We start from the raw sequence: 27472 nt of genomic DNA on the forward strand, positions 1-27472 counted from the left end.
GGACACCAGAAATGGGCTTCACATATTGTACCCATGTCGGGAATCGAACACAGATCTTCAGCGTGACGAGCGAACGCTTTAACCATTAGGCTACCCGACAATCCCCCGTCATGAGGAGAAATATACATGTAAAAGTTTAGATTCCTCAGCCATTTCAGAGCTGATGATTTTACAGAGCTGGAACTGCATCTTAGAGAAATTCAATGTTAGAAAGCAATATAGTAATAGCTATCTGGAGGAAAATGGATTTCAAATATTTTCATCATCATCATACATTTGTGCTTTGAGGCATCCTTCCATGCAAGCTACATCAACATAATTAAGAGTAAACTCATAAGCATAGACAATAACCAAATAAGGAATCATTAGAGCAGGGGTGTCACGATACATGGTTATAATTGATTGTGATGCATGCCCAAAATAAATGTATTGTATTGGTACAGGGCGGGCCATAGATTTAGATTATAGAGATCGATAATCGCTAACTAAATATTGATCAATTATCAATAAATATCTGAGAAGTAACTTTAAGCAAATATGCAAGAAAGTCACAAAAGAAATCAACATATTTCACGCCACTTGTGAGCAGTGACACATTTTTTTGTGAACATTTGAGATATAACAAAAACAGTTGCTTTCTGTCTTTGACAATTGACATTTTTGACACTAACAAGTCTGTTTCAGTAAATCTAAACTTTATTTCATCACAATAGTTCATGATAGTTTATGTAAGTTATTATCAATGACAATTTCATATCGAAAATCATTAATAGCTCTTCCCATCAACGATAATTCTGATTATGGATCTTTTTAGCCAGCCCTGGTATTGTAACTCCTACACAATACTGTGGTTGTGTTGATTCATGCATGCTTGGCAATAGTCTGGTAGATTATTTGATATCTATCAATCACAGTAACAAATTAATAATTGTACATACTGCTGGGTTACAGTCAATGGATAAGAATGTATCTATCTGTAGCACCAATTTGAGAAAAAGCCATACTTTCTAAATAACTGTCAAAGTGATGTTCTACATCAGGAAAACCATTTAGCATAATTACAGCAATGATTTAGGGGGACGGCAAGAAGAGGTTTTTTGGCTCATACACAATCTTTCACCAGCCTCGATTTTAAACTGCTTGTCTGGTTCCTTGCAACTATTAGTTTTAATACTCGTCATCCCTCAAGTGAAATATATATATGATTGATATTAATTTCACTTATTGATTTTTATTTATTTATTTTTATTTAATTCAATAATGACAATTACGAAATTTTAATTTTAGTTACTCATTATGATGTGGAGCCGACATAAATGCATGGACTGAGGATATGAGTTTAGTGTCGCTATTAAGAGTATTTCAGTTATATGACAGAGTTTCAGCTTCATGTGGGAGGAAAGTCTGAAGTAATCTAGGTCTTTGATGGGGTTCCGACGTTTACCACTTTGGTGAAACCCACGAGCATCGGTATGGTGCTGACAAACCTAAAACCAATAGGGTGAACCAGGATTCAACCCACAATCATAGATTTCTGCCGGCCCAAGGGATGCAACTCTGCACAGCGAATTGCAGCACCTTAGGCACCATTCAAAACATTAAAATTGTATGAAAAGAAATGTTACCTCGTAAAATGCAATAATATCAAGGAATGGATGACTATGCAAAGTAACATGGTGATGTATAGGTCATTTTGCAATCTACTAAATATCACTTAATGTCACCCTGTCAATTACCATGTTGGCACTATTTTCAAAAAATCTTTTGTATAGCACAACAGGCATTTCTACACTGATTAATCTGGTCACGTTCAAGTCCTGTTTACCAATAACCATGTTTCAACCAATCAGATTGGAGCACATTTCACACTTGTTTTACATTGTAAAACATCAGCATGTGCAACAGTACACAGCTGCAGATCCACTATGTACAATGTATGATAATCATAGCTAAAATGGATAGAATTATCATCAAAACTGCTCGCATGTATGATAATTAATATGCCTTACTACCCCACATTCACTTCAAATCACAGAAGGCTGAAATCACTGAAATGAAAACAATGACATGATTGTTGTGTATGCATGGTACATCTTGGGAGGGTGTGAAGCTATGTACGAAGACTGCTCCTGTACGAACTTGTGATTACTCCTCCCATCCTCGTCCTTTGCACTACAGTTCTGCACATCTGCTGGCTTCACATGAGGATACTCAAAGCCCACTTCACCATTGCCAAAGAAGCCCACCAGTGGCGTGTTGGGAAAGTACTTTCGAAACACGGTTGACTCCACATTGATCTCCCCATAGTGGTTCTCTCCCCGCCCCACACAGGCAAACATCAACCCAATACTGTTCTTCTCAGGGAGTTTACTGTCTTTCAGTTTCTTGATGATTCTGTCCACACCCTCTGTTGTCTTTACGTCGTCCTTAAGGACCACTGAGGCAACCTGCACTCTCCCACAGAAAGCCATGCAGCACAGGAACGGGGAGTCACGCCTGCAATCAAGGTTAATCTTTGTTTACCATGAATGAGTGAGTGTCATGCTGTAGACATCAATATTCAGCTACATCATGTCAGTCTGTACAGAATCAATCCGACAAATTAATAGATGATAGCATGAACAATGATTCGCAGGAAGACACAATGATACAGTAAATCATATCACATTGTATAAATGATCCCAATTTTAGTTGGCTTTTGAACAGGCTTGGGGACCAGTGTTCTGCACCAGAATTTTGATGAACAACCCATCTGACATCTTGTTTAATAATTACAAACTGGATTTACCCACTTAAGAGCAGTATATGACAAGTTTATGCAGATGACCTAAGATTTAAAGAGTTATCTCCCTTTACCACTGTAAATAGTGTTGTTTGGTCGAATTTCCAGTAATAGTCAAGACGTTGTTTGTAGTGCCTTCAATATGTTCTACTTGGGACTTGTCTTCATGTTATTAGAGAAAGTGCTTATTGAAAATTATCTTATCCAACCGTAATTGTAAGGGACTGCTGTTTGGCAATCTCACAAAATGGTGGACTGTAAATAATCAAGTCTGAACCACAGGAAAATGACATGAGCAATGACAAAAGACATTCGGTGACACACAACCAGTTGATCCAAGTTAGTCGCCTATGCATGCGACCTATACTGTAACCACAAATAATTGCACCTGAACCAAATCAAAATTCCAGGGTAGAATAGGTCTTCAGCAACCCATGCTTGCCGTAAAAGGCGACTATGCTTGTCATAAAAGGTGACTAACGGGATCAGGTGGTCAGGCTTGCTCTTGGTTGATGCATGTCATGGATCCCAAATGCGTGAATTGATGCTCATGATATCAATCACTGGGTGGTCTGGTCCAGACATGATTATTTACAGACCGCCGTCATATAGCTGGAATATTGCTGAGTGTGGCGTTAACAAAGAACCAACCAACAAAAATGTTACTTACGAATTATCATTAAACCAAGACGACGGACACACAACATTGTCAACAAATCCACCAGCTATCATAGGACACTTGTAGATCTTGTACAAAGAAAAGCCAATTTCTTGTGGACAAAATGCTTCATCCGAGAGGAAGATGATGCCTTTCACTTGTTCATCATCAGAAACCCTTTTGTCAATGTTATTGAAGTCTGTTCGACTTGACCAGCAGTTAGCGATCTTGTTTCCTTCATCTTGATCATAATAGATCGATTGGATTCTGATGTTGTTGAACTGGGAGAACACAACGAGAGACAGACATCGTTTCCCTTCCATCTCCTCCGTGACTCTCATGTCGGAGCTTGTACCTTCAGGACACAAACAGGTACATTACTTGTTTATACTTCCTGTTGTTGTAGGAATAATTACACTCAAGAAATATATTGCTGTTATTGTAATCCAGTGGAATCTGTCAAAATCAGACTCTGATTAATCCAGATTCTGTCAATACCAAACTACAGCTACGTCCCTAAAATACTTTCATAATGAAAAAAATGCAACCTCATCTATATTTCTTATTTGTTTGTCTCCTGCCATAATATCACCAATCCAGACCTCTGTCTGAACCAAACTTACATTTCCATCCCAAAGAAATCTGGTTTAGACAGATTCCTCTGTATTTAAAAGTCCACTGAGGATCAAACTGTTAGATTAGACATCCTAGATTGTAACCAAGTATGTATTTTGGAACAGTTGGCATTAGCTGGAGGTTTCAATATCAATCTACACAGAATACATAAAATATTGTCTGTAAGGCTGAAAAAAATAATAGTCTTGGTTCTCAGGCACCGCCCGCATCATCATAAAGTTCGCTGTACGTTTTGTTTTTATTTCTATTTTAAAACCAAAACCCAAAACTCCTTAAAAAGTCCAAGTCCAACGGTAGTCAAATACCGTGTTTCAGTGGGGAGGCCCTTCCCCAAGCTGATTGTACACAACTGTATATTTGAAAAACAAAAACAAAACAAAAAACTCCGCCTGCCCACACTATATTTTCAAAAGCCATTGCCTGAGAACCAATTCTTTTATTTTTTTTTAAGCCTAATGTTCCGTACAGCTATCTAATTAAACAGCTGCAAAACAATCCTGACACAGACGACATCACATACTTCACGACAACTGGAGTACCTGGTTCAAAGGATGTAGATACAAATCAAGCACACCAAGGGTGTTCTGCTGAATATTAATCAAACTAAAAACATGATATGATATTCATGTCACATGCTGAAGTTCTCATTGTTAACAATTTAGCTTGCTTTTGAACACCACAATGAACAGTATTCCAGTATTCCTGTTATATAGTGTATGATGATGTGGAGGAAAGCCATAAGTGATGCTAGTCTTCTATGTTTGCCACAATGGTGAAACCCACAAGGAAGCAATCTCATTAAAATCAGACCTTAGTTCTCGCTACCGCTAAACAAAGATCTGAGGACATCCCATTACGGGTCACGTCAGACCGACCTTGCGCGAACTTTGACCGACCAATAGAATGACCAATCAGAAGGCAGCTTTCTCGAGCTTTACGGCACTAATTTCAAATTGGCGACTACGCTTCGAAACATATTTTGACAAATTCTCGATTACAAATTTGAAACCTCAACAAAAGAACATTCTGAAATGGTTAATAGATGGTCTAGATTGTATGGAATCAGTTGTTAAACCTGTAACTATCGTTCGGAATACCGTGTTAAAGTTTTCGAGGTTGTATGATTAGAAATCACATTCCAACTGTCACTTTCATGATCTGGTAAGCGACGCTCTGATTGGTCGGATGAAAGGTCGTTCTGACGTGACCCCTAATGGGATGTCTTCAGATCTTTGTTTAGCGGTAGCAGGAAACTAAGGTCTGATTTTAATGAGATTGACGAGGAGGGGTCCTGGTGCTGACAAACCTAGAAACATCATCAGGACCAGAGACAAATGTGTTGTCTGTGCTCCCCCTTACATTAAGAAAGATATTCATACACATTCATAGATCCAGTAAATATCTTACCAACGATGCCATCAGCTGTAATTGCAGTAACATTGCACTTTGATGGCAGCAGTTTCACCAAGAAACTGTTAACATTTAAGTTTTCAGTCTTATTCCTAGCTGTACGACGTCGAGCAGATCGCGCATTCCTGCTCCGCTGATGTTCAATCTTTTCCTCGTGTAGATTTGTAGAGCACATGATGAATGAAACATGGGGCTCGATGTACAGGTTCTGGAACAAAGCATGAGTGAGGGTTAGATTACACAACATTCAACAACGTTAAACAACCCAGGTGCTGGCAACTCCTTGTACCCCAGATCAATCTCTACTTGGGAAAGCAAACCAAGCAGAACATGGCATCTTCGTCCCCTTCAAGTAAAATTCCAAATGTTGCTTCCACTGACCTTGTGACTACAGATATGAGAGAAATAATAACAAATTTTACACATTCTAAATACTAGGGCTGGGATGGGTAATTCAGCAATCTCATTAAAATCAGATCTACCGCTAAACAAAGATCTGAGGACATCACATTACGGGTCACGTCAGGACGACCTTCCGCGAATTTTGACCGACCAATGAAATGACTGACAAGAAATCGACATTGGCCAATCAGAAAGCAGCTTTCTCAAGCTTTACGACACTAGTTTCAAACTGGCGACTGCGCTTCGAAATATATTTTGACGTATTCTCGATTAAAAATTTTAAAACTGATAAGAAGAACATTCTGGAATGGCTTATAGATGGCTTAGATTTTATGGATATTATCATAAAACCCGTAACTGTCATTCGGAATACCCTGTGTTAAATATATCGTGGTTGCATGATTAGAAAACACATTCCGACTGTCACTTTCATGGTCTGGTAAGCAATGCTCTGATTGGTTGGATGAAAGGTCCTTCTGACATGACCCGTAATGCGTTAGCGATAGCGATCTGATTTGAATGAGATTGGGTAATTCAGGTACTAGGGTCGGGTAGATCCTGAGTATGACCCGTGTACCCACAGTACTACCCAGACCCTTGGTTAGTCACGTGATACATTGTTTACTGACAAAAACTCACTATAGCTCAGTGGTTACACTACAAGTTGTTAATGTTCGCATTTCTTTCTGATGATGCACACCTTCCATTGGACTTGTATATGTTTGAGTAAATGTAAAGCATCAGTCAACATCAGTGTACATATGATCTGACTGTTTGATACATGTATCGAAATAGTTCTTGCCAGGGCTGCGGTGAAGCAATCCCAATCGGACATTTTGTTCCCAATTCTTGAGACCTACAAAGGGTATCCGGGTAGGGTCTGGTAATAGGGGGTCGGATACTGGGGTAGTAAATTTGGACTTGTCCCAGCCCTACTAAATACAACTGAACAATTGTGATCTCCAGCCCATAACGTTCGAAGAATAACCAAAGTCACATAGATATTTTCTACATTTGTTTCATATTTCTGCTCTCAAAATGAAGAGTGTGAAGCAGGATGCAAGATAGATGCATGGAAATCATTTCCTGCACCTTCTGAGGTACAGGGAATAATGTAGTACTCTGGCACACAACTAGACTCACAGTAGTCCCTGTTTTCAAAATTGACTTTTTGAAATAAAATAAAAAATCCAACCAACAAATTGAAATACCAAAGGACAGTAACCTGAACCATTGGTAACATGTGAACACACCAGTGAAACGTAAAAACATGTTTATGCCATTTTATTCTAATAATATGGAGGCTGCTCGAGTCTACAACAAAACAGACGACTTAATGATTCCATTAATACCTGTGTACTTTAATGCACTATGCAGAAGAAAACATCACCACTAATTTGATGATTAAACGTTCATGATGAATAGGCCCAGAAAAAATCTTTCTCTTGCGCAATACAGCCAGTGGAATTTCTTTACACTCAGTTGAACATACATAAGCACTGAACCTTGAAAAATGTGAATTCTCAATCATGTTAATTAACTTACAAACATTTCTTTATGTTGATATCAGCCTATAAATGCAATACCTCGATAAAGGCCTCCATTTCCTTGACAAGGCTATCCAAATCTGTCCCCTGCTCCGACTCGGGACACTTGAAGTAGTGCCAGACCATGCCATGCCGTGTCTTCTTGATTTTTTCCACTTCAAGGGCCCACAGTCGGCATACTCTAAAACACAAAGGGACTTGCTGCTTGTGTTCTCGATACAAGAATCCTAATTAACACTAAAAGACATACAACTACAGCACAGCCACTGACTTGTTTGTTTGTTGCATAAGTTGCTGGGGACCAATTCTAAGCCAGACTCCTCAGAGATTGACTCTTGAAACTGGTACTATTCTAAGACCCCTTACACTATCTACAGTGGCAACAGCTAATGGCAAAAGTGGTGGTCCACAAATAAATGTTACAGGACCTTTATGACTGTCACCAGTCTTGGGGTCTGACACATATCAATAATCTTAACATATTGAACATTTTAACTTATAAATGTTCTAACTTTATGCATGTGCTATGTTCTATCATTAAACATATTCCTTGTGCAAGTAACATGGTAATAATGTGATTTATCATATAACGGGTAGGTTTCTCGGCAGGATAAAGCCAACGGATAAAAACGATATCCGTTGGGGCCATATGCGGATAGAGATGCAAATATCAAAGGTCAAGTAGGGACTACTTTCACTGTTTATAAACAAACATGGCGTCGCCCTCGTCATTCGGCGATCGAGTCAGAATTAACAATCGAGAATCTGGATAAACTACAGGGATAATTGCTGTCATTATTAAAAGAACAGTCTAATATACTGAAAATCTGTTTCTAACTGTGACGTAGCTAAGGCATTTTATAAGTTTTGGCAACTTTGGAGATATAAATTTCGAAACATTTTGCGAGGGCACGAGTAGCCATATCTGTGCTTGTAGACCGCTTGAAACCTTCTCCACAAATTAAAAAAGTTTCATTTGGCCGAAATATATTTGAATTGTTACCTTGTTTCGTTTTGTCGCTGTGTGTACATCTGACTACACTTCTTAGCGATATGACAGGACAGACCGACTGTCAACAACGTCTGACCGTGGCCGTGACGTCTCATAGACTAGGGTTAGAGTAGCTTCCCTTTGACAAAGAGCAGTTACTCTAGCAGACAGACCGATGGATCGCAGCGAGATGCACAAGATTTGTCTTTGTGTAGTAACCTGTTTGTATTTTAACTGGCTTAACATTCCGCCCACACAAATATTGACTGTTCAGTACTCAGCATGTAGTAAAAGTGTTAGGACCTGTGAAGATCCGGGTTAGAACAGGTCTTCAGCAACCCCTACATGCCTTAAAAGGTGACTATGCTTGTCATAAGAGGTGACTAACGGGATCGGGTGGTCAAGCTCGATGACTTGATTTGATGCATGTCATTGTATCCCAAATGCGTGAATAGATGCTCATGATGCCAATCACTGGATTGTCTGGTCCAGAGTCAATTATTTACAGAACACCGTCATATAGCTTGAATATTTCTGAGTGCGGTGTTAAACAACACACAAACAAAACAAACATAAAAATGTTAGACTCCGATCCATGGTAGACCTCAGATCATTTATACAGATTTAACACAACCAAGGGATGCAGCCAGGTATTTTCACCATATACTCAATTGATCTGAGAAAAGAAAATGTTTTAGTGTATGCACTCAAGCAGTTGCCAATCTTATTGGGTCCTGCTCTGTAATTCTTTGGCAGGCTCAGATATTTTGTGTCAATTTAGTTTATGTGTGTGACAACCCATTTCTCCATGAACTTTTTAATGGTTTAATAATAATATCTCTTACATGTTCAGTAACACAAATACATATATATAGAGCTGAGTACTTCACTAACTAAACACTAACATGAAAACAGCACCTGCAAGAACAAATAAAAACTTTGTTGCTTGGATTATCTACATATAGATTCATCATCAGAGGATATTTGTATGATCATGGTTGCTAAATATATAAGTGTCAATGGTAAGATGAAACTTTCAACTGATGCTGATAGGGCTGTCTTGTGCATGGGCTGTAATAGTGGATGTGATGCTTGTAATTAAGGTCAGAGCTAAATATAATGGAATAATGTGAGTTTGTGATGAATTTATTAACAGAAAGAAAGCAGGAACTATTTAAAATATTCCATATTAATACATGTTGCATATCCCTCAGTGGCAATTCTGCAGGGCCGTTCAGTGACAATTCTGCAGGGCCATTTAGTGGATGGTGCCTATTGAAGGGTGGTAACTGCTCTCAGAAGAAAAGATTCATGGTCACACTTTGTCAATAATATTGACACAATGTCCGTTTGAATTAGAATACTTTTGACAGTTGTCAAACAGTTGCTGAACAACTATCGAACAACTCTGTACAACTGTCAAGTGAGTAAATTGGGTTCCTGTCAAATCACCGTGGGTCAGCTTACTGTGGGAGGAAACCTTGAAGTGATGCATGGCAAACCATGATTCAAACTCACTATCATAGGTGTCTGGTGTGGCAAGAGATGCAACTCTTAATTGTCAAACAGTTGTTCAACAAACATGTTGATATTCTTAGTGTGACCTATAAATGTTGACCAGATTATTTGGTTGATTCTATGAATTATACTAGGTAGCATTCTCGTTTTCATTGGCTCCAGGCACAAAACTAACAAACTGTCTCTACACTGATTGCACCAGAGAAGCATGCAAAGATGAGAAATGCTATTTCAAAGAGTTTATGTCAATGTTTTGACATTTGCTTGCTAAAATGAATGATAGCGATCTCTTCTTCTTCAGTGATCTCTATTCCGGTAGAAACGACAACTGTCGAGATAATATAAGGTACTGTTGTGCCACCAGGATACAAATGTCACACAAATATAATTGTACAGTGTGTACAGATACGAACTCATTAACGCAAAGACGTATATGCAATCTATATATGTCTTTGATTAACGCGTCGTAGGCCTTTTTCCGGTACTCTCATTCAGTGACCAATAGTTAGGAAATGCACTACATCGGGCGAAAAAATCTTAAGTCTACATTAAAATAAACTACCCGTTTTTGAAACAGCTCAGACTGCCATTACCTAGCGCATTTCTGAAGAGATTTCATTGGAATGCACGATAACACATTTTTTAAGATGATGGGATTGCTCAAAACTTGAGCTCCTGAACAGGATTGATAACAATCCATTTTGTCCGTCGCCATTTTGATGGTCACAACCCATTTGTTTACAATATTTCTTATAATTATTTTTACGGTCACAATTGATAAAACTGCTAAAAAATGGATTAGTTTCTTATATAATTTACAAACTCATATAATATAGACAAGTTAAATTGGCTAAATGTATATAAATAACTACACAAGTTTATATTTAGGACAACTTATTAGATTCCATAAAATATAACAAAAACTGCTACTCATCATACAACTAATATCAATTGTAGTAACATTTACATTTAATTTAAGTTGTATATTTTATGTGATGTAAAGTTATCTAGCTAATTTATTGCTTTATTGATAAACATCATAAGTACACATTACAATAAATATTATTAGTTCTGTGGGTAATATTCACATAATTCCTCATTCGGCACAACTCGGATTGTCCAGTTGTAGTCAAGCTCCATACCAACGCGTGCTACTTTTTGAAGGAAAGCAATGGTAGGGTCGTTGTTTGGAGCTGATGATCTATTTCATCACGAGAAACTCCGAATGTGTTGTTTTCATTGCCGACAAAATGGCTGACAAGAGCGCATTTTTGGGAGCAGTGCCTCTATAACATATGGACTTTATTAATTAATGAATAAATTACTAAGATAGAATGGGTTCCGGAGCGAGCACCCAAGTTAAAACTATCCACAGTGAAACGGAAAAAGGTTACAATGAGTCTGCAAGGTAAATAAGAGATATATGACATGGTCGCCAAGTACAATTCTATTAGAACCAAGGGGAAAAGTGAAATATCACGTGCATGATATCACTTCTATGCCCTAATAACTTCACTTCGTATTTATGATTATACGGAGAAAAGGTTATGCTGCTATCTTTGTAAAGAGAGGATTTATCATGAGTGGTGTTTTACAAACAATTACACTGGCGCATTATGGCGCAGAATGCAAGAGATAATTTATTCCTTAGCCATGTGAATGAAAAACAATATCCATCTGACATGAACTATTTGATAAAACAATAATTGAAGATATGTTGCACAATATTTGTAGTAATGGTAATGACAATGGAAGCATTTCATTTTGTGGCATTTGCTTATTATATAGATCTAGTGATATAATTCCACAACTAAATTCAATCAAACCAAGCCATGCACTCACTTGCAGAATGTCATATGGGCGGCTGTAGGTCACAACAGTACATTTTAGTGGGTGTTACTGATGTAACTCCATTGGAACGAACGTTTCCTGAAACTATTTTGGATATTTTTTTGTTGTTGATCAGGATTAACGTGACAAACGTAGTTCACAGATGACAGAAAGGTTGTTTTTGTAACCAGTTTTCTGCTTGTTTTGATTTGGTGAAGCATTATTGTCCGACTCTTCGGACAAGGTGCACAGTGATTTGTAAATGGTTGCGATGTTTGGAGTCTGACTGCTTCACACATGTAAGATATTTGCGATAAAGGAATTTCTTATATTTTTATAATACTTCTGATAAACTAGTGGTTGCAAGACTTATTCATGTCAAAAGTGTGCACCTTACAAGGATGTCATCAGTAGTTGAGACATCGGTGAAAGTCAATTACAGTTTAATACCGTCAATCTGTACATCTAACCTTTAATAGCCAACACTAAGGATACTACAGCAATCCCCTTTAACTATTTAACATGTCTCTTACTTCAACAGAATCCATGTTGTTTGTAAACACCTTTGTCTGTGGGGGTTTATTTAATTATAAAATGTAGGATTCTTTGCAGGATGCCATCAGTTGCTAGGTATTTTATTATTGTTGCCAAAAAGTTCTGTTTTTATAATTATGACTAAGGATTTCTATATCATTTCGGGGTGATTGGGTAGCCTAGTGGTGAAAGCGTTCGCCCATCATGCCAAAGACCCGGTTTCGATTCCCAACATGGGTACAATGTGTGAAGCCCATTTTTGGTGTCCCCTGCCATGATATTGCTGGAATACTGCTAAAAGCGGCGTAAAACTTTACTCACTCATATCATTTCATGTGTTTACACTTGTATTAAATCAATGAAGAGGTGTTTGTAAACAAGGACTGATGCCTGACTCACCTAAAGGAAACTAGAATGTAATTTCAGTACCACAGGAAATTAATAGAAAATTAAATGCAGTTATCATAACTGGAATTACTCAGTACTCGTAAGTATACAATATGTATGTTCGAGGAATTTATCTGATAATATCCTCATAAATGAATTCTATCCAAATAATCTCCCGCTATTTATTTGTAGAAACGTGTTCATTTACAGATATCCTCTGTTTGCTGTAGTAAAACTGCATTTATACACCCAAGCATGAATAGAAGTTGGGTTTGAGATTGCAAGCTCACGCTAAAAGTGTATCTGGGTTCTTTCTTTCAGGACTGCAGGCAGACAGATCCAGGCTACAGTGACAGGGACAAATGACTTGGTATGTTATTCACCATGCTGATGTACAGTATTGCTGATAGTAATGCTACAGTGCAGCTATAAATGTGGTTATTTGGACTAAAGTCTGACAGCCATAACAATATAAACAGTCAGTGTTGTTGTAACAAGTTGGTGAATCATGTTATGTTTCAAAACAATATATCATGGACATGTTTTCAGACAAAGTTTCTATCTTGCACAACTACTTAAGATCATCTGGTTTTGGGACAAATGTAATATTCCTTCAGACAATATGTATGTTGTTATAATGGTTTATGGATGATGATTATGTCAATCAAAGAGGTCAATATATTATGATCAAACCAGTTCACCAACTGAAATAAAACGAACCTTTCGTTCATTTGGAAAATTAGCCATCAGTTACCATGATTACCGGTATTCCAGAACATGTAAAAGAAATATTTTCAGCAATTAGGTTGATGTATGGAGATTCCAGTAGCCTGTTTACTTTGATGCTTTGACGTAAAAAAGAATTCGATAGCATGCTTGTTTGGTGACCATGTTGACAAGACTTTCTCCATGTATTTCACTACATTATTCTAATGATCATTTTTCAGACAACTGAAAGTGGAACAAATGAAAGCCATCGAAATGATACAGATGCCAAGCTCAAAGATCTGGAGAAACAGGTATATACATTACAGGGCTCCGTTCCACAAAGCGATCTTAGCACTTTGATTGTCATAAGTCTATGTTAAAGTATGGAAGTTGTGATGATCTCAGCGTGACGTTCGCTTTGTGGAACGGGGCCAAGGACCGATCATAAAATATTTATAAGTAAATCCACCTCAACAGAGATGCATGCATTTCACAGAAGATAAAAAATTAGAAACCACAGTGAAACATAAGCTGTACTTGAAGGATTTTCTCAAATAGGGTTGCAAGAATCATTTCAGAAATGTTTTCATGATGGCTACAGTTCTAGGATAATAATATTAGGGGGAGAATAAAATTTATTCCATGTAAATATTGAAGTTAAAGTCAGTGTACTAAAAAGACCAGGTATGTTTTTGAGCTGTTCCCCTCGCCAGCATCCCCCTCGTAGTTTAATGTGCAATCCACTCTCTTTGAGTGGCAATTCAAGGGACAGATCAGAAGATGTATACTCATCTACTACCCTGATGCAGTTGTGTAACTGAACATTCAAAAATACTATCTGTTGGTCCATCTTAAGTTTCAATGTAGGTACCTTTAATTTGTAAGACCCTGATATTGATTTATTATGTGAGTGTAGATTAAGAGCTGCTTTACAGCTTCCAGTGAGTGAGGGTTGAACTGACACAGGAGTTGTGTTTCTATCACAGCTGGCAGTGGGTGAGGGTTAGACTGACACAGGAGTTGTGTTTATATCACAGCTGGCAGTGGGTGAGGGTTAAACTGACACAGGAATTGTGTTTCTATCACAGCTGGCAGTGGGTGAGGGCTAAACTGACACAGGAGTTGTGTTTATATCACAGCTGGCTGGGGGTGAGGGTTAAACTGACACAGGAGTTGTGTTTATATCACAGCTGGCTGGGGGTGAGGGTTAAACTGACACAGGAGTTGTGTTTATATCACAGCTGGCAGTGGGTGAGGGCTAAACTGACACAGGAGTTGTTTCTATCACAGCTGGCAGAGAGTGAGAGTCAACAGCTGGACTTCCAGGACCAGATACAGCTGCTCGAGGAGAGGCTGGCGGAGCAGCTGCAGGAAGCTGGTGGGGAGGTGGTGTGTACGGAGACCCTGCAGGTCAAGGATCAGTACATCGCTAAGCTGGAGCTGGAGCTACAGGCCGCACAGCAGGAGAACAGCAAGCTGGTGAGTTGCAGACATTGTAGGTATAAGATAATAATAATAATTGGCCATTTATATTGCGTATATTTCCACAAAGGGCTCAAAGAGCTATTATTTCCCCTGTCATTGGATAAGTTTGCACTCAACAATCATTCTCATCTCCCTGGGGAATATACAACCCATGCTGCCTGTTAGATGCTAGAAGGTTAACACCTACCGGGTACCCATTCACTGCTGGGTGAACAGAGGCACATGTTCGAACAAAGTCACTTGCCCAAGGAGACGCCACATGTGCTTCAGTGTGGGGTACGACCGAAGCCCTAGAAACTCTTAGGAGTCAAGCTGCCAAAATGCGGTCACCCATCCAAGGACTCTGCAAGAGACGTTGCTTAACTTCACCTGACTTGTGACCTGTGCTCTATGCACAAGACCACGTACCACCACTATATATATGGCTGCTTCACATCAGATTGGTTTGCTGGCAAACAGAATCTAGCAAAGCTTATGTGGTCTTTTTAAACTTACAAGAATATTTGATGCCACAGTTGTTGATAGAAGAAGCAAAAATAGCAGTAATAATATCCAAGGATTTATTAAAGGTTTCCAAATGGAGTCTTGATACAAAATAAAATACAATACAAACTATATGTGTTTAATTAAAGTAACAGAGTAATAGGGCTTGTTTGTCAAGGCATGACATACACAGATAATTTCCAGATGTTGGTTAACTTTGTGATGATTTCAATAATAATGATATTTAAAATGCAGTGGTGATTCTTTCCTGAATGCACTACCTGTAAATTTGTTTCTGTAGGATGCCATTATTAGTTAGGATACTTATGAATGCAGCCATAATGCAAATTATGTCAAGATGTGCTTTTTTTCATGTTTTGTGTGACATCTTCAGAAAATGAAACACAAAAAGAAGTTGAAGTCCTTGAACTCTCAGCTGACGGAGACGAGGCAGGAGATGTCGATTCAGACGTTTGAGCTGAGGGAGGAGATCAGTAAACTCAGGGAGGAGAACAGCGCACTCAAGAGTAAGACAATCATGTTCCAGCTGCAGCTGTAGACTTTGTGTCTGGGACTGTCAAGAGTAAGACAATCATGTTCCAGCTGCAGCTGTAGACTTTGTGTCTGGGACTGTCAAGAGTAAGACAATCTTGAATGAGCTGCAGCTGTAGACTTTATTGCCTGAGACTGTCAAGAAAAGGCTTCATTGCAAAGCTCAGACAGTAAAAATGAATAAATCTATAAAATATAATCATCTGTACCAAAGGTTTACATAAGCCCAGGATATGGTGCGTTGCCAGTAATCTGTTCAGACAGAAATAATGAAATTGTATGTCTTTTACTATGATTATTATCAAACACCCCATTCTATATCTCATACACCAGGAGTGAAATATGGTCACCAGAACGTATGCACCCAACTCAAATCAATCATGTTATATTTGTATGAAAAAATATGCAGCGGGGCCTGGAGTCATCCCACAGATGACATCCATACCTTGTAAGCTTGCTGACAGGGTTAACCTCTTGGCCATGTAGAAAAGGTGACTTCGGATCAGAAGATCTGAGGTTCGAATCCCATCAGGGGACTCAGAAATATTTATGGCTGCTAAATTTGTGCCAAACGTGGGCTGAGCATCTCATATTAAAAAAAGTCTTACTACCCTGCTATGAGGCCTGGGACATGCCTTCTATTGACAGGGGAGTATGTATCAGGGTGTTGAGTCATCCCACAGATGACATCCATACCTTGTAAGTTTGCTGACAGGGTTAACCTCTTGGCCAGGGAGAAAAGATGCCTGACTTCAGATCAGAAGGTCTATGGTTCGGATCCCATCACGGTACTCTCATACACATTATTCTTGATAGAAGGCATGGCTGATTACAAAGTTTGTGAATTGCTTGTTTCAGACAAAGTTGATGCCTCTTCGTCAACATCTGGCGACACTGCTGTGGGGTTGACTGGTGAGATGAGTGGAAGCATGACCTTGATCCTGGATCTGTCACAGCAGCTGTCCGAGCAGGAAGACAAAATAAAGAAACTTGAGGAAAGTGTGCAGGAAAAAAATAAGACAATCAAGAAATTTAGAAATGCTCAATCATCAAATGCTGACAAACATTCAAAAGTAAAAGAAGATGTGTTGGTGTCAATGTCTTGGGACGAAAATAATGAGGTACCAAATGGTTCTGAGTTCATGGCATCAGGTTGGCATTGTGTAGACAATAATGCAAAGATGCCATCCTCCAAACTAAAGACTGGTTCTCTGGCTCCTGTAGAAGAATGTAACAGTGAAAATGACAGGAATGACTTTAGCACAAGTAGGGATTCTGGGATAGGCTCTGCTGGAAAGACCAAATCTGTAAATGATTCTGAGAAATGGAAGTCCAAAAGAATCAGCTCAGCATCTAGTATGTTGTCCGGCCTGTGTTATGATTCTGACTCTGACTGGGGGTCAGATTCCACCACAGCGCCACCCTACAAAGTTCAGAGTGCTCCACCAGGGAAAAGATCTCCACATTTGCCACCCTCTGGTCAGAGAGGAGATTCAGGGGGAGACAACTGGAGTGTAGACTCAAGAAGTGGAACACCAAAGAGTAAATCAAAGAGAAAATCTGTTCTAAGGTCCAGAGCTGATGCAAATCGGGATAATGATATCCCAGGACAAAGACCTGAATTGCTGGGCCCAACCCTAGCTTTTGCTGAGAAAACCAGATTAGAATCATACTAATTTACAAACACAGTTGTAGAATTTAAATCCCTTGCATTGTGTTAACATCTCTGTGATATGCGTAAGTGTGGGTGGTTTGCTGAGGATTAGAAAGTTCCTCAAATTGATAATGTCAAGAATAAAAATGACTTCACACATAGACATACCATGAAGGTAAAACTGCTGACCAAACATTAATTTCATATTAAAGCAGCTAGTATTGGCTTATTATTTTGTAAGGAAAGCACAAACAATTTGACTTTCAATTGGATGACCGATGTTTCGGGAACAGATTTTGTAACCTTAGGTTGAATCGTTGATTGGCACTTTGATGTTTGAAGAACATGAAGACATGATAATAAGGAACTTTGATAACTATTTTTTTGATGGTAATGATATTTCAGGGCAACTTCTTGCCCCTTCATCGTGTGAATCTTGTTTTCATAACAGTTACACATCTTCATCAGTGGGTCACTAGACGTCTTACTAACTGTTTGAGTGTTAGTAAGACGCTTTGTTATCAGTGGGTTAGTGTTTACAACTGTACTCTGTATGCAGTGCTTGTTGAATGGTTTGTTGTTAAATATATATTTGTTTCATGTATACCATTATCTTATAAATTTATTAAACAACACCTAATTAGGTTGTAGGATCCCTGAGGAAGAGGAATATCACCTACTTTTTCCATTTAATGTGATGTTTACGTATCCCAGACAACAAACAATATTCAGTCTCCTTGCACATGTTGAATGCTTTCCATGTTTATGGGTAAAGTCAGTGATCAGAAAGCCGTAATGATTCAAATTCAAGGAGGGAAAGTTTAAACATTATCTTGACTTTGATTTTTGTACACATAAGAAATGGAAAGGAAAGAATTTCGCAAATTATGTTCTCAGAGCACCATAAGAGAAGTGTAGTTATTTTGTGAACATACACTAAGTCTTATGACTGGAAAACCTACAGTTTAAACAAAAGAAGCCACAAACTGATGCCAGAATCTGGGTGAACACATGTGGTAACAGTGCTTGACTTCTTCATCTTTACACTGTAACTATTTGAGTACAAAGATTACTTTTGCCAGATTATATGTTTACATTTATTTACACTTTAAACTATTTAAGAACAATGATTGCTATTGCCAGATACTATGTTTACAGAACAGAAGCTCTGTGATGATTTTGTATCACTGTTGATTATGTTAATTTATTAATTGTTTGCTTCAGTCAGTATTAGCATGCTTCATTGTGTTGTGTTTTGCTCAAGAGACAGTATTCATGGACATGTTCACAAAGAAATGTTTGGATTACATATTTTTACATGATTTATTCACAGAACTACAATAAATGATTATTTAATCTTATATTTGATATTTGTTGGTGTTATTGTCGGGCTCATAGGTGGCCTAAGGTTGTTAGTTGACATAACTCACTGTGCAGAGTTGCATCCCTTTTCATGACATAATCACTTTTTTCATGGGTTTGACCTGTGCTTGTGTGGTTGACTGAATAGTTAACACCTATGACCTGTGCTCCCGGGCTTGACCAAATAGTAGACAGCACTAATGACCTGTGCTGTGGTCATGGGGTTGACCAAATAGTAGACAGCACTTATGACCTGTGCTGTGGTCATGGGGTTGACTAAAAAGTAGACAGCACTTATGACATGTGTTGTGGTCATGGGGTTGACCAAATAGTAGACAGCACTAATGACCTGTGCTGTGGTCATGGGGTTGACCAAATAGTAGACAGCATTTATGACCTGTGCTGTGGTCATGGGGTTGACCAAATAGTAGACAGCACTTATGACCTGTGCTGTGGTCATGGGGTTGACCAAATAGTAGACAGCATTTATGACCTGTGGTCATGGGGTTGACTAAAAAGTAGACAGCACTTATGACCTGTGCTCGTATAGACCATATAACCTGCATCCATTTGGGATTTCCCCGCACATTAAACTGGTAGGCTATGATTTAACTGAAATACTGTTCAAACCCAACTCACTCACTCACTCACTCACTATAGGCCTACATGTAGATCTGACCGTATATTCAGTCAGTACACGTTTTGCAAACTTTATTTTAACTTCTCTCTGAAGATTACGAGTAGGCTCCACTAAACATGGAAAGGTACAATGCTGGAGACCGTCTCTAGTGGAAGAGCGTTAGAGAGCTGAAGGTCGGTGGTTCGATCCCCTGGCCGTTTCATGGTACTTGTTCTTTCCCTGCCTGGCTCTTATTAAGGGGATAAAACAAAGACTAGTCATTAGGTGGGGTATCCATGTTAAACTATGGCATGTCATCTCAGGACTAGCACCATATAACCGGCATTAGTCCGGACAAGTCTAAGCAGACACACATTCCCGTCCTATATAAGTTCAATAATCTTGAAGTCATCTCACCTCACATTCTTAGAAGTTATATAAGTAGTATGTAAGTTATCCATGAGTCATTTTTAAATGTTACTGTTTTCATTAAACACATTTTTGGATGTATTTTGGATCAATTAGACTAAGTGTACTGTGAGATTGCATCAAATTTAGGGAATATATCTTGTCTTTCTTCTTTGAAATAAGAGGCAGAGGGATAGCATAGTTGTTCAAGCATTTGCGGATAGGTTTGATTCCTAGCATGCGTACAATATGATTTAACACATTAACACATCTCCTGTTTCCGTTGTCTCAAAACAAATGAACGAACTGATGTCCAATTACGACAATAGCACGAATGTTTCGTCCTGAAAATACAATATAAAGGCATTAAATCGGATTGTGAAGGTAACAAAAAAAAACCAGTAACAACACAATATCCACACACCTTTAATAAAATTACACGAAAGTTGAACTGTTTTACTTTTGTAAACTGTGCTGCTAATAAGGTATAAAAGTTTTATTATGAACATGTATTGTTGTCAAAACAAATTAGCGAAGGATAATCTCACGAGATAATGACGTCACAGAAGCGTAGCGATGGTGAATGACGTCAGCTCATTGTCGCATACGGCTGCTGCTGGGAAGGACGAAGTTATTGGAAGCTCTCGTATAATCTGTCAACAGCGTCTGACAAGCGTATACATTTACCTGACCACCGACTTGTTTCGTGATATTGAGGTATGCACTTTTTCAGTTGATTATTATCTTTGTATAGCTCTGTGTTGAATCATGTTAACTATTGTTCAGCTTCGTATTTTTAACAAACAAAACCAAGTAAAATTAGAAACTACATAATGACATTTTTTCCATATGGCACATTTTCGAACCAATACTGATTATGCCAAATGAATCATATGGATAATATTGAATTTGTCTGGACATACGTATTATTTCGATAGTACTGTGACGTCACGCTATTGTTACTCCGAGCCAATCTCACGTTCGGCTATTTCCGTCAACCCGAATGACCCCGAGCGTATAGACGTCGCTTGCATGTGACGTCAGAACATTGTTACTTCACAGTAACGTTGACGCGAGATCTCGTTTGTTTATGACGTCACGGCATTGTTGACGCATCCTTCTTTGGAATTGCAACACGTACTGTCACGCTGAGAATTTGTAACAAATATTCTCATCAGCACAGAGAGAGAATTTATTTCTACACCTAAAAAACAACCATTCCATCGTAAGTAAGATTTATATCCATTTATGAATTCATATTTTTAATACATGACAATCTAGAAGGCCATTTATAATCGTAAAGGCAAGCTTTAAGAAACGCTTATTTATTTCTATTCCAGGACAAAAGTTATTCTGCCAACCAGCATGGGTCGCGTCTCCGACTGGATTGTGTCATCCTTTCAGGTATGTTTAAAGGCAAATAGCGAACTCACAACATTCGTTTATTGAAAAATTATAGCAGACTCGCAAAACAGTGTGGATGTTTAATTGTGGCATATACAAAACGAATATTGTCCATATTTTCAATCAGGTACGGGGGCACGGGTGGCCCAGTCGTCTAAGACGCCGCGATTTGCTGTGCAGAGTTGCGTCCCTTGGGCACTCCAGAAACCTATGATTGTGGGTTCGAATACTGGTTCGCCCCGATTATGTTTCTTGGTTTGTCAGTACCATACCCGTGCTCGTGGGTTTCACCCAAGTGGTAAACGTCTGAGACCTGCATCTCTCCGGGCTCTCCTCCCACATTAAGCTGACACACCGTGATATAACTGGAATAATGTTAAAAGCGGCGTTAAACCCAACTCACTCACTCCATCAGGTATTATTCACCATTTCATTGATAGAGCATGGCTGTTACCACCATGTTGTACTCAAGAACCAAACGAATTCGGAACAGACTCGAATTCCCATATACCCATATATAGCATTGTTTCTCTTCACAGTTACGTGTATCGTGTGTATCTGGGAATGATGTCGATGTAAGACCGGCAAAAGCCAAGAAGAGAAAGCCACGGAAATTCTGGAGGATCAAGTCTACTGCTGTCTCGCCACAGCATGTTTATCCTAAAGGTACAATGTCACTAAGGTTGTCTCATGCCTGAAGCGTAATATTGAGTGAGTGAGTTGGGTTAACACCGCTTTGAACAGTATTCCAATTACACCATGGTGTGTCAGCTTGATGTGGGAGGGAACCCCGAAGTGATGCAGGTCTTAGATGTTTACCATTTAACAAACCTGGAAATATAATCGGGGCGAACCGCGATTCGAACGCACGAGCATAGGTTTCTGGTGTGCCCAAGGGACGTAACTCTGCACGGTGAATATACCTGGACCACCCGTGCCCCCAACGTAATATTGTTTTATTGTCACTATTACTGGGACGCATCACATGAGCTGATTATACCATTTGTTATAATATCATTTTTGTTGATGATGTCATGTGTACTGATTTGATCACGTTTGGTAATTACAGTAAAAATCGCTCGAAAGAAACTCGAACTTAATATATAGATCAACACGATATATTTCGTTTTAATCTAATATAGGACCACGGCTTTTCTTCGATTTATCGAGGTCTTCTACGAAACAAGGTTTAACATTTATCATCTATGATGTGTGTTGATTATAAAATTTAAGTTGATTGAATCTTTTTTTTGCAAATTCAGAAAAATCAACAACTGATGTCAGCAGAACATATGCAGGAGATTTCCCATGTACTAAGGGTAGACCACTCCCAAAGCCTTTCACCTCTGGATGTAAACAAGGCAAAGTAGACCCTGCCAAGGCTACCAAGAAGATAAAGGGAGCTCATCCATGCAAGGGCTGCGTCAACGCTCAGCACGACCCATACAAGATCAAACTGCGTCTCTCTTCAAAAGTACACCAGCGTAATGCCGATGAACACGTGTCTGCCAACGCTGGAGATAAAGACGTGGTGATGAAGAGGATTGACCAAGAGGTTCGTGAGAAGGTTGACAAAATGTTTGGAAAATCAGAAACAGTTGGGACATTCACGAACAGATCAAACGGCAGAGTGGCAGATAGCAAGTCTAAAAAGAATGGACTCCACCCTAAGCCAATGAAACCAAGCTGTGCGCCAGGACATGTAAGATCCGGTAGTCGACCCCGCAGAAAAGATGGCATTAAGCATATTGATGAAAGGATTGCCACTGGCAGGAGGTGCATGAAGGAGTCTAGGTCATCTGTAACCTGTGGAGACGATCACATTGAAGGTTATTGCAGTCATGATGATGATGACGATATCGTCATTGGCAACTCAACACCAGTGCCATGTTCCTATAAGCAAAAGTGCAGTGTACCTTTAAATCCAGATGACGATCATGATGCTGATGACGATATCGTCATTGGCAAATCAACACCAGTGCCATGTTCTTATAAGGAAAAGTGCAGTGTACCTTTAAATCCAGATGACGATCATGATGATGATGACGATATCGTCATTGGCAACTCAACACCAGTGCCATGTTCTTATAAGGAAAAGTGCAGTGTACCTTTAAATCCAGATGACGATCATGATGATGATGACGATATCGTCATTGGCAACTCAACACCAGTGCCATGTTCTTATAAGGAAAAGTGCAGTGTACCTTTTAATCCAGATGACGATCATGATGATGATGACGATATCGTCATTGGCAACTCAACACCAGTGCCATGTTCTTATAAGGAAAAGTGCAGTGTACCTTTTAATCCAGATGACGATCATGATGATGATGACGATATCGTCATTGGTAACTCAACACCAGTGCCATGTTCTTATAAGCAAAAGTGCAGTGTACCTTTAAACCGAGATGATGATCATGATGATGATGACGACATTGTCATTGGTAACTCAACACCAATGCCATGCTCTTACAAGCAGAGGTGCAGTGTACCTTTAAATGCAATTAAATATGATGATGATCGTGATGATGATGATGATGTTGATGATGATAATGATGACCATATCGTCACTGGCAACTCAAATCTCTCAGAAGTTGTAGATAACGAGACCAAGATGCCTACACTTCCAAAAGCACCGGGATTTGCAACCACGATTAAAGACATTGCAAATGTTCTTGGTGAAATGAAATCTCATAGTTGCAGCTCTCAACTAAGTCAACGTCATATGGTTAACATGCTGTATGGAGGAGGTTCAGCTGTCAGCAAGGTTAACACCGGAGCCCTGTCAGCCTTCCAGACCACCGAACAAAGCACTGGGTATGCAGTGGTCATCAAAGATCTGGCAAACAAACTTGGCGAGATGAAGTCGACAGGTCATGACGCTCAATCCAAAAGGAAGAAACTCCAAACATTCCTGCAAGCTGGTGATATCACAAGTTATTCACAGTTTCAGTCACTAGCCAGAGCAGGTTGTGATTCCACGATTACGAAGAACAAAGATGGTGTGACGACATTGAGCTCCGAGGATTCACATCCAATAATTGGCACAGAACATTTTAATGCCGGGATCATGGAGCCAACTAAGACAGGGAAGCCTCATTCGAAGCGCACACTGTCTGGCCAAAGGAAAATATCATCCAGACATGCCACAGGTAAAGATAATGCTTTTTAATATGTTTTTTGACCGCATAACAAAGTTATTCAGTATGTTTTCTTAGTGCAAAAGGATGCAGGGTTATATCAGTGACCTTAGTCAGTGTGCAGTTGTGTATCTCTTATGAAATATTGGTTTTTCGTTCCAAATATACCTCTTTCTACATCATACCCATGCTCGTGAATTTCACCAAATTGTAAAGTTAACAACCTGTGTCATTTCGGGCCGCAACTGTTTAAGCTACACGACGTGATATAGCGAACATACAGTTCAAAGCATCCTGATTTTTTCGCCCTATGCTATCATCTTACTTCATGTTCCGCCCTATCTTTATTGCAGAACCAAAGAGAAGAGAACTCATGGCTGACCTCGATAAGCTACTAGACGAGGCGGAGAGAATAGCTTGATCTGTGTTTGAGGTAAGTGCTTATTGTTTTTGTACAAACCCCATTTAGTCGTCATTGATTATTTAAATGTATTAGTAATTTTTCACGAGAATCAAACGTACAGGACATATTTAAGCGAGCAGTTTAATGGATTATTTTGAACAAGATTACATCAGCTTTTGTTTCGCCAACTGAAAGTTCAAAGTACGTGTTTGCGCTTATTTTTCAGAACTAAAATGCAAGAAGATGGAATCTTGACAGCAAGCACTTGATACAGTGTAGATAGTTACCATTTAGCAGGGAAATTGGATTTGATAAGTAGTGAATAATTGCAATTACAGAAATAAAGAATGTATTGTTTACACTGTTCCCGATATGTTGTCATAATGAATCCACAAGAAGATTATATTTATGTACTCTTTTGTTGTAACAAGTGATTAAACGGTTGTAATTCATGTCGATGTTTGTCTGGCTATGATTGAATCATGTATTTTTAGTCTTTGATTGTGTCAATGTAAGCTGTAGCTGCACTCTGTCTTCACCTGCTTCAATGTAGATGCCAGCGTGAGTGAGTGGGTTTAACGCCGTTTTGAGGAGTATGTCAGTAGGATCACGACAACCTTTTCGTGAAAAGGTGAGGTGAAATGGGGTTTAACGTCGCGTACAAGATAATTGCTCTTATATAGCGACGTGCATGCACGTGTATGCGTGTGTGTGTGTGTGTGTGGCTGCTTGCACTAGTCCGGACTGATGGCGATTTATAGTGCTAGCTCACTGAGATACCATGCAGCAGTTTAACATGAATACCCCACTCAGACACAGTATACTCACTCCGAGCCGACCAGTCCTTGTTTTAGCTGCTTAATGCCGAGCGCCAGACAGGGTAACAATAAGTACCATCTTTTAACATCTTTTGGTATGACGCGGTCGGGGATCGAACGGAGGCGGTCTCGTGAAAAGAAAATCCAAAGTGACGCAGATGCTAGACATTTACCCCTTTGATTCACGCTATGGGGGTAGCTTCAGGTGAATTCTCTGATCAACAAATCAACAAATTCTCAGTACGGGTGGGTGGAGCTTTTAGACAAGCACATAGATTTTTGCATCTCATAGAGGTATGTGGACAACTACATACTGGAAGGTAATTTAAGGTACCGACGTTTACTACAATATCTAAAAACTATCGGACCTGCTCCAGTCAGAGTTGTTATGAGATTATTAAACAGTCATACATAACTGGATATTACATTTAATGACAATCGGTGCATGAATAAAAAAATCTGTCTATTTAGCTATCACTATACTTCATCAACAACCAGACCTGTTCGTCACGGGTGGAACGAGCATTCATTGAAACAGCCATCTGCATAATGCTACCCCTGCGTCACAGGGCCATATGACACAGTTGAACCAATCAACTCAACACGAAAGGGAATCACGCACGTTGAAACTCCCAACGCTGACCCCGTATTCGTGCGTGCGTGATTCCCGTGCACCCTTTCGAGTTGAGTTGAGTCGGCATAAAGGGGCTAAAACAAGGACTGGTACTCTCGGAGTCAGTATACTGTGTCTAAGTGGGGTATTGCGGCATGATCTCAGTGGGCTAGCACTATAAATCGGCATCAGTCCGAACTAGTACAAGCACATGCACGCACGCACGCACGCACGCACGCACGCACGCACGCACGCACGCACGGACGGACGGACGCACGCACACACGCACGGTTGGTATGGCGAGAGTGGTGTGTGTGTGTGAAAGCACGAGAAGGAATATATGAGAGCGGATGTTGTTATAGTACGACGGATGCAGGGATATGGCGGAGATTGTTGGGTGTGGTGGGAGGAGGGAGTATGTATGTAGGCATGCGTATGGATCCAAGAGGGCCGACAGAGATATTGGGGGATGGTTGTATTGATTTGGGGTGGGGAAAGATCTTTTAATCTTTACATTTTTTAAACATTTTAATAACTTTAGAGTCTCAAGGGTCATACTGGGCGGGCATTGTACGCATGTACCCGAGCTTCGTTGCAATTTTATGCTGTACAATGCATGACACTCTAATAAGAAAATCTTCTTCATATTCTGGGCGAACCTGGATTCGAACCCACGATCATAGGTTTTTGGCATGCGAAGGGACACAGCCCTGCACAGCAAATGGCGGCGTCTTGGACAATAGATTCCGTAAATTGACTGATGTTTTACTGAATATTATTGAAAGTCTGCGTACTTGTACATGGCGAAGAATATAGACACACTATAAACCAAGTCACAAAGTGTGACCACCGATTTACGTCGCCTCTTTCTACAAGCGGGGGCACGACTGGCCCAGACGTTTAAGGCGCCGCGATGCGCTTTGCAGAAGTGCGTCCCTTGGGCACGCCAGAAACCTATGATTGTGGGTTCAAATCCCGGTTCGCCACAATTATGTTTCTAGGTTTGTCAGGACAATACCCGTGCTCGTGGGTTTTACCGAAGTGGTAAACGTCTCAGATCTGCATCACTTGGGGCTTTCCTACCACATTAAGCTGACACGCCGTGGTATAACTGGAATACTGTTAAAA

General features: G+C 39.5%; 3 protein-coding genes across 3 annotated transcripts; 2 read left to right on the forward strand and 1 right to left on the reverse strand.

Moving 5' to 3' along the window:
* Nucleotides 1-265: 265 nt before the first annotated feature.
* LOC139477038 (F-box only protein 22-like) lies at nucleotides 266-10663 on the reverse strand. The gene is made up of 5 exons (XM_071259629.1): nucleotides 10538-10663; nucleotides 7475-7616; nucleotides 5484-5694; nucleotides 3453-3795; nucleotides 266-2496 (listed from the first exon to the last, which is right to left on the reverse strand). The coding sequence occupies exons 1-5, from the start codon at nucleotides 10657-10659 to the stop codon at nucleotides 2046-2048; spliced, it is 1269 nt and encodes a 422-aa protein (XP_071115730.1). The 5' UTR covers nucleotides 10660-10663; the 3' UTR covers nucleotides 266-2045.
* A 553-nt stretch (nucleotides 10664-11216) lies between these two features.
* On the forward strand, nucleotides 11217-18432 carry LOC139476942 (uncharacterized). Its single transcript, XM_071259523.1, has 6 exons — nucleotides 11217-11352; nucleotides 13017-13065; nucleotides 13643-13714; nucleotides 14694-14882; nucleotides 15766-15898; nucleotides 16782-18432. Exons 1-6 carry the CDS (start codon nucleotides 11279-11281, stop codon nucleotides 17597-17599), a joined length of 1335 nt encoding a protein of 444 aa, XP_071115624.1. The 5' UTR covers nucleotides 11217-11278; the 3' UTR covers nucleotides 17600-18432.
* Nucleotides 18433-21331: 2899 nt separating this feature from the next.
* LOC139469035 (uncharacterized) lies at nucleotides 21332-24931 on the forward strand. The gene is made up of 5 exons (XM_071251167.1): nucleotides 21332-21370; nucleotides 21910-22036; nucleotides 22633-23259; nucleotides 23446-24522; nucleotides 24864-24931. The coding sequence occupies exons 1-5, from the start codon at nucleotides 21332-21334 to the stop codon at nucleotides 24929-24931; spliced, it is 1938 nt and encodes a 645-aa protein (XP_071107268.1).
* Nucleotides 24932-27472: the final 2541 nt, after the last annotated feature.

This window comes from Haliotis cracherodii, unplaced genomic scaffold (assembly GCF_022045235.1).
Source record: "Haliotis cracherodii isolate W230 unplaced genomic scaffold, xgHalCrac1.p SCAF_1, whole genome shotgun sequence".
Taxonomy (NCBI): domain Eukaryota; kingdom Metazoa; phylum Mollusca; class Gastropoda; order Lepetellida; family Haliotidae; genus Haliotis; species Haliotis cracherodii.